The following is an 18,155-nucleotide window of genomic DNA, read 5'->3' as shown; positions in this document are numbered from 1 at the left end:
CCAAGTCTGGAACCAACAGGACCCTGAACAGCTTCTCCCCCCAAGCCATCAGACTGACAAATAGTTAGTTAAACAGTTAACCAAGTCATCAGACTGATACATAGTTAGTTAAATAGTTAACCAAGTCAGACTGAAAAATAGTTAGTTAAATAGTTAACCAAGTCATCAGACTGATAAATAGTTAGTTAAATAGTTAACCAAGTCATCAGACTGATACATAGTTAGTTAAATAGTTAACCAAGTCATCAGACTGATACATAGTTAGTTAAATAGTTAACCAAGTCATCAGACTGATCAATAGTTAGTTAAATAGTTAACCAAGTCATCAGACTGATCAATAGTTAAATAATAGAACACCGACTATCCGTATTGACCATTTTTACACTAACTATTTTGACTCATCACATACGCTGCTGTTACTGTTTATTATCTATCCTGTTGCCAACTCACTTTATCCCTACCTATATGTACACATCTACCTCCATTACCTCGTACCCCTGCACATTGACTCTGTACTGGTACCCTGTGTATATAGCCAAGTTATCATTGACTCGGTACTGGTACCCCGTGTATATAGCCAAGTTATCATTGACTCGGTACTGGTACCCCGTGTATATAGCCAAGTTATCATTGACTCGGTACTGGTACCCCGTGTATATAGCCAAGTTATCATTGACTCTGTACTGGTACCCTGTGTATATAACCAAGTTATCATTGACTCTGTACTGGTACCCTGTGTATATAACCAAGTTATCATTGACTAGGTACTGGTACCCTGTGTATATAGCCAAGTTATCATTGACTCAGTACTGGTACCCCGTGTATATAGCCACATTATCATTGACTAGGTACTGGTACCCCGTGTATATAGCCAAGTTATCATTGACTCGGTACTGGTAACCCTTGTATATAGCCAAGTTATCATTGACTGGGTACTGGTAACCCTTGTATATAGCCAAGTTATCATTGACTGGGTACTGGTAACCCTTGTATATAGCCAAGTTATCATTGACTAGGTACTCGTACCCCATGTATATAGCCAAGTTATCATCAACTAGGTACGGGTACCCCGTGTATATAGCCAAGTTATCATTGATTTGGTACTGGTAACCCTTGTATATAGCCAAGTTATCATTGACTCGGTACTGGTAACCTCTGTATATAGCCAAGTTATCATTGACTAGGTACTGGTAACCCGTGTATATAACCAAGTTATCATTGACTGGGTACTAGTAACGAGTGTATATAGCAAAGTTATCATTGACTGGGTACTAGTAACGAGTGTATATAGCCAAGTTATCATTGACTAGGTACTGGTACCCCGTGTATATAGCCAAGTTATCATTGACTGGGTACTGGTACCCTGTGTATATAGCCAAGTTATCATTGACTAGGTACTGGTACCCCGTGTATATATCCAAGTTATCATTGACTGGGTACTGGTACCCTGTGTATGTAACCAAGTTATCATTGACTAGGTACTGGTACCCTGTGTATATAACCAAGTTATCATTGACTGGGTACTAGTAACGAGTGTATATAGCAAAGTTATCATTGACTGGGTACTAGTAACGAGTGTATATAGCCAAGTTATCATTGACTGGGTACTGGTAACCCGTGTATATAACCAAGTTATCATTGACTCGGTACTGGTACCCCGTGTATATAACCAAGTTAACATTGACTCGGTACTGGTACCCCGTGTATATAACCAAGTTAACATTGACTCGGTACTGGTACCCCGTGTATAACCAAGTTATCATTGACTGTGTACTGGTACCCCGTGTATATAACCAAGTTATCATTGACTGTGTCCTGGTACCCCGTGTATATAACCAAGTTATCATTGACTAGGTACTGGTACCCCGTGTATATAGCCAAGTTATCATTGACTGTAAACTGGTACCCTGTGTATATAACCAAGTTATCATTGACTGTGTACTGGTACCCCGTGTATATAAACAAGTAATCATTGACTGGGTACTGGTACCCCGTGTATATAGCCAAGTTATCATTGACTGGGTACTGGTTACCCGTGTATATAACCAAGTTATCGTTACTCATTGTGTATTAATTCCTTGTGTCATTATTTTTCTCTCTTCATTGTTGGGAAGGGCTCGTTAGAAAGCAAATCACTGTTAGTCTACATCTGTTGTTTACGAAGCATGTGACAAAACATTTTAACATGCTTCGTGGATACAGGGCCCAGGACACCGACACCACCCGATGTCACAGGAAGGCCATAAAGATCATCAAGGACAACAACCACCCGAGCCACTGCCTGTTCACGCCGCTATCATCCAGAAGGCGAGGTCAGTACAGGTGCATCAAAGCAGGGACCGAGAGACTGAAAAACAGCTTCTATCTCAAGGCCACCAGACTGTTAAACAGCCACCACTAACATTGAGTGGCTGCTGCCAACATACTGACTCAACTCCAGCTCACTTTAATAATGGAATTGATGGAAATTGATCAAAAATGTATCACTAGCCACTTGAAACTATGCCACTTTTGTTTACATACATTACTCATCTCATATGTATATACTGTACTCGATACCATCTACTGCATCTTGCCTATGCCGTTCTGTACCATCACTCATTCATATATCTTTTTGTACATATTCTTTATCCCTTTACACTTGTGTGTATAAGGTAGTAGTTGTGGAATTGATAGGTTAGATTACTCGTTGGTTATTACTGCATTGTCGGAACTAGAAGCACAAGCATTTCGCTACACTCGCATTAACATCTGCTAACCATGTGTATGTGACAAATAACATTTGATTTTGGTAACGACTGGCTAATGTAAACAACAATCCCAACGCGGCTTTTTAACGTTCAGAAACTTAAATAACCATCACTTGCGATACGGCTTTTGAAACAAATGGCCCTCATCTTTCATCAGCGAGAAAGAATCCTTCAAATAAAATAAAATTAATCACTTACTATCCACGAAGCATGTTAAAATGTTATTTGTCACATGCTTCATAAACTACAGATGTAGACTACCAGTTTAGCACAGATCCATACAGCTATCTGACTAAACTACACTTCCCCAGTTAGCTTACACAGGTGTTAGGAGCGCAGTAGATGGCTAATTAGCACAGATCCATACAGCTATCTGACTAAACTACACTTCCCCAGTTAGCTTACACACAGGTGTTAGGAGCGCAGTAGATGGCTAATTAGCACAGATCCATACAGCTATCTGACTAAACTACACTTCCCCAGTTAGCTTACACACAGGTGTTAGGAGCGCAGTAGATGGCTAATTAGCACAGATCCATACAGCTATCTGACTAAACTACACTTCCCCAGTTAGCTTACACACAGGTGTTAGGAGCGCAGTAGATGGCTAATTAGCACAGATCTATACAGCTATCTGACTAAACTACACTTCCCCAGTTAGCTTACACACAGGTGTTAGGAGCGCAGTAGATGGCTAATTAGCACAGATCCATACAGCTATCTGACTAAACTACACTTCCCCAGTTAGCTTACACACAGGTGTTAGGAGCGCAGTAGATGGCTAATTAGCACAGATCCATACAGCTATCTGACTAAACTACACTTCCCCAGTTAGCTTACACACAGGTGTTAGGAGCGCAGTAGATGGCTAATTAGCACAGGTGGTCAAGCTCGGTCTTCCGTCAGTTTTCTGTAAACAAGCGTTGTAATATGGAGATATGGCCGTGAGGGAACACTAACCCTAAGTAGTAGTAGTATAGAGAGAATAGGGTGCCATTGGGTCCTGGTCTAAAGTAGTGCACTACATAGGGAATAGGGTGCCATTTGAGACACAGCCTCCTCTACCATGAGGGCAGATATCTGTGGGGGAACCCGGGGATTCACGGTGCTTTCCTTCTTCCAGATGCCTGGGACAGATACGCACTACAGAGACGAGAGGTCGCTTTCTCTTTCACTTCAACAGAAACATTAAGCCAACGCGAGTCTGAGGACCCAGGAAGGAAAGAGGGAGAGAAGCTGGATGAGTCCTAAAGACACCACTACCAGTTTATTAGTCATTTACACAGAACACACAGGGTGTCTATAGTCCAATGACATGATGACTACAGGTTCACCTCTGGACAATGTGACCACAACAACAGATACACTAATACAAATAGGCTCCTGGTCTAAAGCAGTGCACTATATATCAAATCAAACTTTATTTGTCACATGCGCCGAATACAACAAGTGTAGACCTTACAGTGAAATGCTTAATTACAAGCCCTCAACCAGCAGTGCAGTTCAAGAAGAGTTAAGAAATTTACCAAATAAACTAAAGTAAAAAATAAAAACACAATAACATAACGAGGCTACATACAGGGGGTACAGGTTAGAGGTCAATTGTACATGTAGGTAGGGGTGAAATGACTATGCATAGATATAGGGAATAGGGTGCCATTGGGCCCTGGTCTAAAGTAGTGCACTATATAGAGAATAGGGTGTAATTTCACACACAGCCGCTGTCAGGTGTGTCAGCATTTACTGCTAACCTAACCCCATAACAACCCAAGCCTGGTCTCATGTACTGCTAACCTAACCCCATAACAACCCAAGCATGGTCTCATGTACTGCTAAACTAACCCCATAACAACCCAAGTATGGTCTCATGTACTGCTAACCTAACCCCATAACAACCCAAGCATGGTCTCATGTACTGCTAAACTAACCCCATAACAACCCAAGTATGGTCTCATGTACTGCTAACCTAACCCCATAACAACCCAAGTATGGTCTCATGTACTGCTAACCTAACCCCATAACAACCCAAGCATGGTCTCATGTACTGCTAAACTAACCCCATAACAACCCAAGTATGGTCTCATGTACCGCTAAACTGACCCCATAATAACCCAAGCCTGGTCTCAGATCTGTTTGTGCGGCACAAACAGATCCGGAACCAGGCTACTAAGGTTGGCAGGCCTGGACCAAGCTACTATAATACACAGCACCCCTGCGTAGGTCGGCAGGCCTGGACCAAGCTACTATAATACACAGCACCCCTGCCTAGGTCGGCAGGCCTGAACCAGGCTACTATAATACACAGCACCCCTGCCTAGGTCGGCAGGCCTGAACCAGGCTACTATAATACACAGCACCCCTGCCTAGGTCGGCAGGCCTGAACCAGGCTACTATAATACACAGCACCCCTGCCTAGGTCGGCAGGCCTGAACCAGGCTACTATAATACACAGCACCCCTGCCTAGGTTGGCAGGCCTGAACCAGGCTACTATAATACACAGCACCCCTGCCTAGGTCGGCAGGCCTGAACCAGGCTACTATAATACACAGCACCACTGCCTAGGTCGGCAGGCCTGGACCAAGCTACTATAATACACAGCACCCCTGCCTAGGTCGGCAGGCCTGTTACGAATCCCCTTTTACTCTTTAGAGAAATGGGTAGCAGGTCTGCCTACAGTGAGACCCGCAAGGGGCGTAACAGTCGTAGCTCACTTAAATACCTACAGTACCAACAACATGTTGCAGACAGGCAGTATCACCCTCCCCCAGCCCACACCCAACCCCAGCCCACACACACCCCAGCATGCTGCAGACAGGCAGGCCACATGCTGCAGACAGAAGACAGTAACAGTAACACCCACCCCCTTCGTCCAGTGTGTCTGCGGTGTCTGGGAAGGCATCATGTAGGAGAGGTGGGGAGACAGGCCGGTCCGAGGTTGCTACTCCCACTGCTGTTGGGTCGTATACAGCTGCTGCAGCTGGACCCAGGTCTCTGGTGGCGATGCACTTCACACCGTCCTGGCTAGCTGCTGACACGCTGTCGCCTCTGAAGCAGGCGGACAGAGGAACAGACACACAGGGGGGGCAGGACACAAACACAGTCAGTGAAATCCCACAGGGAAGACAGTCAGGGCAACTTGTACTTGACCAATGCTAAATGACTGTGGTTCAAAATTCTTATTTACAATGACGGCCTACCGGGGAAGAGTGGGTTAACTGCCTTGTTCAGGGGCAGAAGGACAGATTTTTACATTGTCAGCTCGGGAATTCGATCCAGCAACCTTGCCACCCCATCATAACTTATATGGACACACTCCCTACAGTTTGACAATCTCACCCCAATCTGGTTTACAAGTCTAGGATTTAACAACTGGATACATGGATGGGGAAATTATTCTAGCTAATTTACAGCTCTGTAGAATAGTTTCTATAAGACTATGAGCATTTGTCTTAACAGAAACGTCAAATGGAGGTCTCAACTGAAGGAACGTTTTAACACCACCTCCCTCTCTTTGATCAAGAACTGATTAACTTGCATAATATACTTTATTGATGTCCCCGTGCAATTCAAATCACGAAATTCAAACCCCTGACAGCACTGATAAATCGCTTTCGTTTGCTGGTCAAGGGTGGTACCGCGCAAACTAGTAAAGCTAGCAGGTTAGCAATCAGTTAGCAAGCGTTAAAACCCAGTAGCTAGTTAGTTAGCTCTCTTCTGGCTAGTTACTTTGAGCGATAACTAGGTAGCCAATATCAACTGTCAAACGGACGTTATCTAGCTAATCATTGTTGACCAGATAACGTTACACAAGACAGCAGGAAAGACAAACGTTGCCCACTGATGGCCAATCGTTCGGTAGCCAGCTAGAAAGCCAATGTTGCCACACTTTACGTTAGCACACCATTTGATGTCAAATCAGTTTACTGTTCCGGATACCGCGTTATCAAAGCACAACCAACCAACGACTGGTACTGTAGCTATCTACCTAACAAGCTCTGGGGACAAAGGTGAAGAAAGTTAGAACCTAGCTAAAGAACACTAGCCATAGTTAGCTGCTAGTTGGCTAACGTCATATGCTGCCACGATGTGCGCTTTGAGTTAACGTCAGCTAGCCAACTAACGTTAACTAGCTGGCTACCAAGTGGAGGTAACATGTCATCTCAGTGACAATGAATATTGGCTAATAGTAATAACTAGCAATAGCTAGCTAACACCACTTCCACTGTTACCGAAATAGCTTCCAAACATTGGCTTCTCTTACCAGGTTAGCTAGCTAGCCATGTATACCTAAACACGAGGAAAGCATAGCAGTGCAATGCGGCAGGTTGTTTTGAGTCAAAATAAATGCGCAAAGTGTTGGTTAGCCTTGATAGCGTAGTTAGCTAGTTTGGATAACGTTAGCAAACTTGAGCGTTAGCTTACTTGTTTGCTGGCTAGCTACTGATATCAAGCCATTTCCCTAACGTGTGGGAACCAAAGTGTCTGACCAGCTAGCTAGCTAAATAAAGAAGCTGAGGTTAGGCCCAGCGAATCCCCGTTCTATTTTAGACTGTCTCCCCCGTGGCGCGATACCAACCTGGGCTGCCAATCATTCCAGTTTCGCTGCAGTTTGTGGGCGCTGCTAAGCCGAAACCCAAGGGCTTTACGGCTCATTACCTTTGCGAGAACAGCATGACCTGCTCTCAACGGGATAAAATTCCGTGAACAAGCGTATTTGCTCGCTATCTGTTTATTTTATGTCCATTAATGGACCCGCTACAGCTATCGGTGTGCGTTATGTTTTGTGTCGGGTCGGCCTCCTTTCTTTTTTTTCTCTCCTTTATTTTTTGTCTCCCACTCCTTCTTCGATTCTTGATGAAAGAGCCACTGGCCCCTTCGCTTTATAACAGCGCCACCTGCCGGACTTTAGAACGACGAAGCAAGAGCTGTGACTGCAACAGGTTTGATCAAATAACCCAGAGATTTACCTAGCTAACTTCACTGACCCTCAAAAAACATACAAAAAATAGAAACCGATGTTCATGTCCTCTTCTTCTTCTCAATCTCCTCTGCAGCTAGTTTAATTTTTTGCACATCACTTGGAATATGCGTTGCTAAGCGACAGCATCAGGAGTGGGAGTGAGGAGAGAGCATGCATGCAGCAACAGAGGATGCAAGGTAAAGATGAGCAGAATTCAAAGCATTATGGTGTGTGTAGTAGTGCAAACTTTAATGGGTTTTTTTCTCCATAAAATGTTCATATAGCACACACACACACACACACACACACACACGCACACGCACACACACACACACACACACACACACACACACACACACACACACACACAAACAGCTATGTCTTACTATACCAACAATTGATTCCCATTCACACACACATACACATGTGTACACATATTGTTTCTGAAATATGAAACTGTAAGCTGTAACAGCTGACAAATGAACCATGGGGTAAGACAAAACCCCCTCTCTCTACTGTAAAGAAGCTGTAACAGCTGACAAATTAACCACAGGGTAGGACAAAACCCCCTCCCTCTACTGTAAAGAAGCTACATTCTTGTCTCTTCTGTAGATGTTATAACCATGTATTGCTACCACTGTGTCTTCAAAGGAATGATGTGTGAGTGAGTTTCAGATATGAATTTATGCATGTTATCTTTTACTAGCACGTTATCAAATTTCATGAACCTTGTTTCTTAGGCTACGTATGTTAATGTGGCCTATTTTTAGCACTTTACTGGGATGTTTCATTGTTTTTATTGCTTTACTTATCAGAAGAAGACAGCAATATTTACACTGAACAAAAATATAAACACAACATGCAACAATTTCAACGATTTTACTGAGTTTCATTTCATCTAAGGTAATCAGTCAGTTGAAATATATAGGCCCTTATTTATGGATTTCACATGACTGGGAATACAGATATTCATCTGTTGGTCACAGATACCTTAAAAAAAAAAGGTAGTGGCGTGGATCAGAAAACCAGTCAGTATCTGGTGTGACCACCATTTGCCTCATGCAGCGCAACACATCTCCTTCACATAGAGTTGATCAGGCTGTTGATTGTGGCCTGTGGAATGTTGACCCACTCCTCTTCAATGGTTGTGCGAAGTTGCTGGATATTGGCGGGAACTGGAACATGTTGTAATACACGTCGATCCAGAGCATCCCAAACATGCTCAATGGGTGACATGTCAGGTGAGTATGCAGGCCATGGAAGAACTGGGACATTTTTAGCTTCCGGGAATTGTGTACAGATCCTTGCGACATGGGGCCGTGCATTATCATGCTGAAACATGAGATGATGGCGGCGGATGAATGGCACGAAAATGGACCTCAGGATCTCTGTGCATTCAATTTGCCATCGATAAAATGCAATGTGTTCGTTGCCCGTATGACATCAGCAAACCGCTCGCCAACACGACACCATGGGGAACTCTGTTCACCACGTTGACATCAGCAAACCGCTCGCCAACACGACACCATGGGGAACTCTGTTCACCACGTTGACATCAGCAAACCGCTCGCCAACACGACACCATACCTGCCATCTGCCCGGTACAGTTGAAACTGGGATTCATCCGTGCAGAGCACATTTCTCCAGAGTGCCCACTGAAGTCGATTACAACGCCTAACTGCAGTCAGGTCAAGACCCTGGTGAGGACGACGAGCACGCAGATGAGCTTCCCTGAGAGTTTCTGCAGAAATTCTTTGGTTGTGTAAACCCAATCAGGGTTTAATCAGCGGCCCAGGTGGCTGGTCAAATTGTAGAATCCAGTTCCTACGTTTGAATATAAAAATCGATTTTATCAAACAAAACTATGCTACATTTTATCTCTGGGGCCCCAGGATGACAAATCAGAGCAAGATTACTGACTGTAAGTACATTATTTACATTCAGAGGTGAATGTATCGAACCAGTTGCCGTGATAAAAGTTTTTTGTTGTTATGCACTCTCCTCAAACAATACCATGGTATTTTTTCACTGTAATAGCTCCAGTAAATTGGACAGTGCATTTAGATTAACAAGAATTTTAACTTTCTGCCAATATCAGATATGTCAATGTCTAATTTTCTTGTTACTTACATCATCATGCTAATCACATTAGCACACGTTAGCTCAACCGATCCCGTAGAGGTTTTAACAGCCAATGACTCACAATGCTCCTAGTAGGGCAAACCGTCTCAGTGCTAACAGGATAACTCAGGTTGATATGTGCATGATACTGCTGACCATAGCATTCAGGGGAGTTATAGAAACATAAATTAGGTTACCCTCATCACTATCAAACGCTCCCTAAAACACTTCAGCGAGCAGGCCTATCTAATCAACCTGGCCCGGGTATCCTGGAAGGATATTGACCTCATCCCGTCAGTAGTGGATGCCTGTAGCCTCCAACCTCTCTCATTCTATTGGAGAGTGGCTCCAATAAATGAATGAATAGCGGCCAGGCAGTCTTCATGAGTGTGTGGAGCCACAATCCAATAGGATGAGGGAGGTTTGAGGCTACAGGGAGCAGGGGACACATTAGTTAATGAATATATCATTAGTGCACATAGTAGCAAAATGTTTTGGCAACTGAAAGTGTTATTGCAACAAAAACAAGAGTTTCTTATTGGACAGATTCAGGTAGGTGGTCCCTCCCCTTTTTCCGTCTGTTTTGGTGTCTAGTCAACACGAGCCTGACGATGATGTGCTATCACATTATCCCACAAGATGGCAGCACAGAGCAGAGGTGGAGTTTGAACTAAGCATATGCGAATAACGAATAATGTATTCAAACCCACATATTCAAACTTCTGCAACTCATTACATTAGAATAGAGGAGAGCTTTGCAGACTCATGATCATCTGCAGTATCTCTCTCTCTCTTTCAACATCTCTTCTTTCTCTCTCTCTCTCTCTCACACTCGCTTGCTCTCTCGCTTTCAACATCTCTTCTTTCGCGTCTCAGAATGGAATAAGAGAGGATTGGCCATGCAGCTCTCCTCACTATATAATAACAGATGATTGGTCATACAGCTCTCCTCACTAAATAATAACAGATGATTGGTCATACAGCTCTCCTCACTAAATAATAACAGATGATTGGCCATACAGCTCTCCTCACTATATAATAAGAAAATGATGAGGTCTGTGTGGTTGTTTTTGTTTAACTGTCCACTCTCTCTCTCTCTCTCTCTCTCTCTCTCTCTCTCTCTCTCTCTCTCTCTCTCTCTCTCTCTCTCTCTCTCTCTCTCTCTCTCTCTCTCTCTCTCTCTCTCTCTCTCTCTCTCTCTCTCTCTCTCTCTCTCTCTCTCTCTCTCTCTCTCTCTCTCTCTCTTCCACCTGTCCTTGTGCTTGTCTCCACCCCCTCCAGGTGTCACCCATCTTCCCCACTTATCCTCTGAGTATTTATACTGGTGTTTTCTGTCTGTCTGTGCCAGTTCGTCTTGTTTGTCTCAACTACTGTTTTTCCCCAGTCTCTTTTTTTCTCGCCCTCCTGGTTTTTGACCCTTGACTGTCCTGACCCTGTATCCACCACTCTGCCTGACCCTGAGCCTGCCTGCCGTCCTGTACCTTGACCTCTACTCTGGATTACCGACCCCTGCCTGACCTGAGCCTGTCATCCTGTACCTTGACCTCTACTCTGGATTATCGACCTCTGCCTGACCTGAGCCTGCCGTCCTGTACCTTGACCTCTACTCTGGATTATCGACCCCTGCCTGACCTGAGCCTGTCATCCTGTACCTTGACCTCTACTCTGGATTATCGACCCCTGCCTGACCTGAGCCTGCCGTCCTGTACCTTGACCTCTACTCTGGATTACCGACCCCTGCCTGACCTGAGCCTGCCGTCCTGTACCTTGACCTCTACTCTGGATTACCGACCCCTGCCTGACCCTGAGCCTGCCGTCCTGTACCTTGACCTCTACTCTGGATTATCGACCCCTGCCTGCCTTGTCCTGCCGTCCTGTACCTTGACCTCTACTCTGGATTACCGACCCCTGCCTGCCTTGACCTGTCGTTTGCCTGCCCCTGGTGTTACTATAAACAGTGTTACTTCACACAGTCTGCACTTGGGTCTTACCTTGATTCCTGATATCAACATTAAACTCCAAAGGAATAAAGACATTTATTCCAAATGTCATATTATGTGCAAATAATTAAATTACAAAAGGAAATAAATAAACATAAATATGGGTTGTATATACAATGTTGTTTGTTCTTCACTGGTTGCCCTTTTTTTGTGGCAACAGGTCACAAATGTTGCTTCTGTGATGGCACACTGTGGTGTTTCACCCAATAGATATGAGATTCTATCAAAATTGGGTTTGTTTTTGAACTCTTTATGGGTCTGTGTAATCTGAGAGAAATATGTGTCTCTAATATGGTCATACATTTGGCAGGAGGTTAGGAAGTGCAGCTCAGTTTCCACCTCATTTTGTAGGCAGTGTGCACATAGCCTAGGCAAACTTGAGAGACAAGTCTGCCAACTGCGGCCTTTGTCAATAGCAAGGCTATGCTCACTGAGTCTGTTCATAGTCAAAGCTTTCCTTAAGTTTGGGTCAGTCACAGTGATCAGGTATTCTGCCACTGTACTCTCTGTTTAGGGCCAAATATCATTCTAGTTTGCAAAATTATTTCCCATGTGTAAAGTAATTATCGTTTTGTTTTCTCATGATTTGTTTGGGTCTAATTGTGTTGCTGTCCTGGGGCTCTGTGGGGTCTGTTTGTGTTTGTGAACAGAGCCCCAGGACCAGCTTGCTTAGAGGACTCTTTTCCAGGTCCATCTCTTTGTAGGTGAAGGCTTTGTTATGGAAGGTTTGGGAATCGCTTCCTTGGTGGTTGTAGAATTTAACGTCTGTTTTCTGGATTTTGATCATTAGTGGGTATTGGCCTAATGCATTATTTGGTGTTCTACGTTGTACACGAAGGATGTTGTTGCAGAATTCTGCCTGCAGAGTCGCAATTTGGTGTTTGTCCCATTGTGTGAGTTCTTGGTTGGTGGGCGGACCCCCGACCTCACAATCATAAAGGACAATGGGTCCTATAACTGATTCAAATCAAATCAAGTTTATTTTATATAGCCCTTCGTACATCAGCTAATATCTCAAAGTGCTGTACAGAAACCCAGCCTAAAACACCAAACAGCAAGCAATGCAGGTGTAGAAGCACGGTGGCTAGGAAAAACTCCCTAGAAAGGCCAAAACCTAGGAAGAAACCTAGAGAGGAACCAGGCTATGAGGGGTGGCCAGTCCTCTTCTGGCTGTGCCGGGTGGCGATTATAACAGAACATGGCCAAGATGTTCAAAATGTTCATAAGTGACAAGCATGGTCAAATAATAATCATGAATAAATGTCGGTTGGCTTTTCATAGCCGATCATTAAGAGTTGAAAACAGCAGGTCTGGGACAGGTAGGGGTTCCATAACCGCAGGCAGAACAGTTGAAACAGACCACCATAGTGATTCAAGTATTTTTAGCATTTTTAGCCAGATCCTAATTGGTATGTAGAATTTGATGTTCCTTTTGATGGCATAGAAGGCCCTTCTTGCCTCGTCTCTCAGATCGTTCACAGCTTTGTGGAAGTTGGTGTTTAGGCCGAGGTATGTATAGTTTTTTGTGTGCTCTAGGGTAACGGTGTCTAGATGGAATTTGTATTCGTGGTCCTGGACCTTTTTTGGAAACCCATAATTTTTGTCCTACAGAGATTTACTGTCAGGGCCCAGGTCTGACAGAATCTGTGCAGAAGATCTAGGTGCTGCTGTATCCCCCCCCCCCCCCCCCCCCTCTCTCTCCACACTAACTTTCCTTGGCCTCCACTTTGCACACACACACATACACACATACACACATACACACAACACACACATCATGTTGCCAGGAAACAGCGCAGTACAATAAACAGTGTCCAAGTCAAGTGGTTTCTCTCTGACAGTGAAGGGCATGGCGGTGATGACAGCTGATGACTAAAGAAGGGGAACACTGGTTATAACTATCTAGACATGTTAGAGAGGACAGAAGTTATAACTATCTAGACATGGTAGAGAGGACAGAAGTTATAACTGTCTGGACATGGTAGAGAGGACAGAAGTTATAACTATCTAGACATGGTAGAGAGGACAGAAGTTATAACTGGACATGGTAGAGAGGACAGAAGTTATAACTATATAGACATGGTAGAGAGGACAGAAGTTATAACTATATAGACATGGTAGAGAGGACAGAAGTTATAACTGTCTAGACATGGTAGAGAGGACAGAAGTTATAACTGGACATGGTAGAGAGGACAGAAGTTATAACTGGACATGGTAGAGAGGACAGAAGTTATAACTATCTAGACATGGTAGAGAGGACAGAAGTTATAACTGTCTGGACATGGTAGAGAGGACAGAAGTTATAACTGGACATGGTAGAGAGGACAGAAGTTATAACTATCTAGACATGGTAGAGAGGACAGAAGTTATAACTATCTAGACATGGTAGAGAGGACAGAAGTTATAACTATCTAGACATGGTAGAGAGGACAGAAGTTATAACTATCTAGACATGGTAGAGAGGACAGAAGTTATAACTGTCTAGACATGGTAGAGAGGACAGAAGTTATAACTGTCTAGACATGGTAGAGAGGACAGAAGTTATAACTGGACATGGTAGAGAGGACAGAAGTTATAACTGGACATGGTAGAGAGGACAGAAGTTATAACTGTCTGGACATGGTAGAGAGGGCAGAAGTTATAACTGTCTAGACATGGTAGAGAGGACAGAAGTTATAACTGGACATGGTAGAGAGGACAGAAGTTATAACTGTCTGGACATGGTAGAGAGGACAGAAGTTATAACTGGACATGGTAGAGAGGACAGAAGTTATAACTGGACATGGTAGAGAGGACAGAAGTTATAACTGGACATGGTAGAGAGGACAGAAGTTATAACTATCTAGACATGGTAGAGAGGACAGAAGTTATAACTGTCTGGACATGGTAGAGAGGACAGAAGTTATAACTGGACATGGTAGAGAGGACAGAAGTTATAACTGGACATGGTAGAGAGGACAGAAGTTATAACTATCTAGACATGGTAGAGAGGACAGAAGTTATAACTCTCTAGACATGGTAGAGAGGACAGAAGTTATAACTGTCTGGACATGGTAGAGAGGACAGAAGTTATAACTGGACATGGTAGAGAGGACAGAAGTTATAACTGGACATGGTAGAGAGGACAGAAGTTATAACTGGACATGGTAGAGAGGACAGAAGTTATAACTGGACATGGTAGAGAGGACAGAAGTTATAACTATATAGACATGGTAGAGAGGACAGAAGTTATAACTGTCTGGACATGGTAGAGAGGACAGAAGTTATAACTATCTAGACATGGTAGAGAGGACAGAAGTTATAACTGTCTGGACATGGTAGAGAGGACAGAAGTTATAACTGTCTGGACATGGTAGAGAGGACAGAAGTTATAACTGTCTAGACATGGTAGAGAGGACAGAAGTTATAACTATATAGACATGGTAGAGAGGACAGAAGTTATAACTGGACATGGTAGAGAGGACAGAAGTTATAACTATATAGACATGGTAGAGAGGACAGAAGTTATAACTATATAGACATGGTAGAGAGGACAGAAGTTATAACTGTCTAGACATGGTAGAGAGGACAGAAGTTATAACTGGACATGGTAGAGAGGACAGAAGTTATAACTGGACATGGTAGAGAGGACAGAAGTTATAACTATCTAGACATGGTAGAGAGGACAGAAGTTATAACTGTCTGGACATGGTAGAGAGGACAGAAGTTATAACTGGACATGGTAGAGAGGACAGAAGTTATAACTATCTAGACATGGTAGAGAGGACAGAAGTTATAACTATCTAGACATGGTAGAGAGGACAGAAGTTATAACTATCTAGACATGGTAGAGAGGACAGAAGTTATAACTATCTAGACATGGTAGAGAGGACAGAAGTTATAACTGTCTAGACATGGTAGAGAGGACAGAAGTTATAACTGTCTAGACATGGTAGAGAGGACAGAAGTTATAACTGGACATGGTAGAGAGGACAGAAGTTATAACTGGACATGGTAGAGAGGACAGAAGTTATAACTGTCTGGACATGGTAGAGAGGGCAGAAGTTATAACTGTCTAGACATGGTAGAGAGGACAGAAGTTATAACTGGACATGGTAGAGAGGACAGAAGTTATAACTGTCTGGACATGGTAGAGAGGACAGAAGTTATAACTGGACATGGTAGAGAGGACAGAAGTTATAACTGGACATGGTAGAGAGGACAGAAGTTATAACTATCTAGACATGGTAGAGAGGACAGAAGTTATAACTGTCTGGACATGGTAGAGAGGACAGAAGTTATAACTGGACATGGTAGAGAGGACAGAAGTTATAACTGGACATGGTAGAGAGGACAGAAGTTATAACTATCTAGACATGGTAGAGAGGACAGAAGTTATAACTGTCTAGACATGGTAGAGAGGACAGAAGTTATAACTGTCTGGACATGGTAGAGAGGACAGAAGTTATAACTGGACATGGTAGAGAGGACAGAAGTTATAACTGGACATGGTAGAGAGGACAGAAGTTATAACTGGACATGGTAGAGAGGACAGAAGTTATAACTGGACATGGTAGAGAGGACAGAAGTTATAACTGGACATGGTAGAGAGGACAGAAGTTATAACTGGACATGGTAGAGAGGACAGAAGTTATAACTGGACATGGTAGAGAGGACAGAAGTTACACACTAAAACTCTCAATCTGTCCTTATTTAGTACATCTGAGGCTCAGTGGACCGGGGCCACAACCTTTTTTCACACAGTGCTTCAATAACAAGTTAGGGAGCCCAACCGGGTCCGGGTTTGGTCGGGGTGGGCCGTCATTGTAAATAAACATTTGTTCTTAACCCACTTGCCTAGTTAAATTATATATTTTTTTAAACCCTGTCCATCCATTCAGGCACAGACTGGGACCACAAATCGGCCTTAAAGCCCCCATTATCAGCCATCATTAGCCCCCGTTGTTGTTAAAGTACTGAGAAACTGATGGGAATGTGAAAAGGTTGGGATCATTCTGTGACAAACCCCCAATTGTGACAGGCCCACATAGACTAAAGATGACCCACCTGACATTAGCTTGTAATGGTATATGTCCAGTCCATTCATACATCTGTTCAACTGAACCCAGTGAGTTACGCATGTATTCTGGACATCTTCTGGCATATCATTTCATTTATTTATTTATATTTACTCATTTCATATGTATATATACTGTATTCTATTCTTCTGTATTTTAGTTAGTGCCACTCCGATATTGCTCGTCCTGATATTTATACATTTCTTAATTCCATTATTTTACTTTTAGATGTGTGTGTGTGTGTTGTTGTGAACTGTTAGATATTACTGCACTGTTGGAGTTAGGAACACAAAGCATTTCGCTACACCCACAATAACATCTGCTAAATATTTGTATTTGACCCATACAATTTGATTTGATTTGATTTTGATCGGTCCGTAGTCTTTAGATTTGATTTAAAATCAATCCCAGAGTCCACCAGAACATTGCTTATATTTAGAACACGACTGGCATATTTGGAAGCCTCAGCGTCATCGTCATCGTCCTCACATGGCCTTCGTCCCAAGTGGCACCCTATTCCTTAATAATAGTGCACTACCCATAGGGCTCTGGTCAAAAGTAGTGCACTATGTAGGGAATAGGATGCCATAGGGCTCTGGTCAAAAGTAGTGCACTATGTAGGGAATAGGATGCCATAGGGCTCTGGTCAAAAGTAGTGCACTATGTAGGGAATAACTTGCCATTTGGTACACATCCACGGAACAGGGATCCACCCTGTGAGGTAGTCTCTGGAAAACACCACACACTGATTACGCACTCACACACACACCCTGAAAATATCCATTCCTGCTCCACCCTTCACTCTGGGATTATCTGGGTCACAGGTCCATCCACCCACCCACCTAGACACACACACACACAGTCATGAGAGGGCCAGGTATAATCACAACATCAGAACAGAATAACACCTAGACACACACACACAGTCATGAGAGGGCCAGGTATAATCACAACATCAGAACAGAATAACACCTAGACACACACACACAGTCATGAGAGGGCCAGGTATAATCACAACATCAGAACAGAATAACACCTAGACACACACACACAGTCATGAGACGGCCAGGTATAATCACAACATCAGAACAGAATAACATGCTGTCAAGGAGAGGGTCAGTCTCATAATGTGGAGATCACTGGGCAAGATGACGAGGACTGTGTCTGTCTGTCTCTCTGTCTCTCTCTCTCTCTCTCTCTCTCTCACACACACACACACACACAACGGTCCTAGTTATTAGCCTGTTGGTCTCAGAGCTATATAAT

At 43.4% G+C, this 18,155-nt stretch overlaps 1 protein-coding gene and 1 long non-coding RNA gene across 2 annotated transcripts in view; one reads left to right on the top strand and one right to left on the bottom strand.

Annotated features, from left to right (window-relative positions):
- The window catches only part of LOC120040304 (serine/threonine-protein kinase SMG1-like), a 97,148-nt gene extending 89,549 nt beyond the window's left edge, over nt 1–7,599 (bottom strand). The window contains exons 1-2 of the mRNA XM_038985504.1: nt 7,328–7,599; nt 5,612–5,796 (exon numbers count right to left, since the gene is read on the bottom strand). Coding sequence (XP_038841432.1) covers nt 5,612–5,796; nt 7,328–7,404 — 262 coding nt within the window. The 5' untranslated portion in view covers nt 7,405–7,599. The remainder of the gene's footprint in view (nt 1–5,611; nt 5,797–7,327) is intronic.
- On the top strand, nt 6,596–11,309 carry LOC120040305. Its single transcript, XR_005475611.1, has 3 exons — nt 6,596–7,691; nt 7,806–7,908; nt 11,114–11,309. It is a non-coding gene; the product is annotated as an uncharacterized LOC120040305 (long non-coding RNA).
- Nucleotides 11,310–18,155: the final 6,846 nt, after the last annotated feature.

This window comes from Salvelinus namaycush, unplaced genomic scaffold, assembly GCF_016432855.1.
Source record: "Salvelinus namaycush isolate Seneca unplaced genomic scaffold, SaNama_1.0 Scaffold340, whole genome shotgun sequence".
In the NCBI taxonomy this organism is placed as follows: domain Eukaryota; kingdom Metazoa; phylum Chordata; class Actinopteri; order Salmoniformes; family Salmonidae; genus Salvelinus; species Salvelinus namaycush.
The sequence above is the reverse complement of the archived record's forward strand: the minus strand, read 5'-3'. Positions and strand labels throughout refer to the sequence as shown.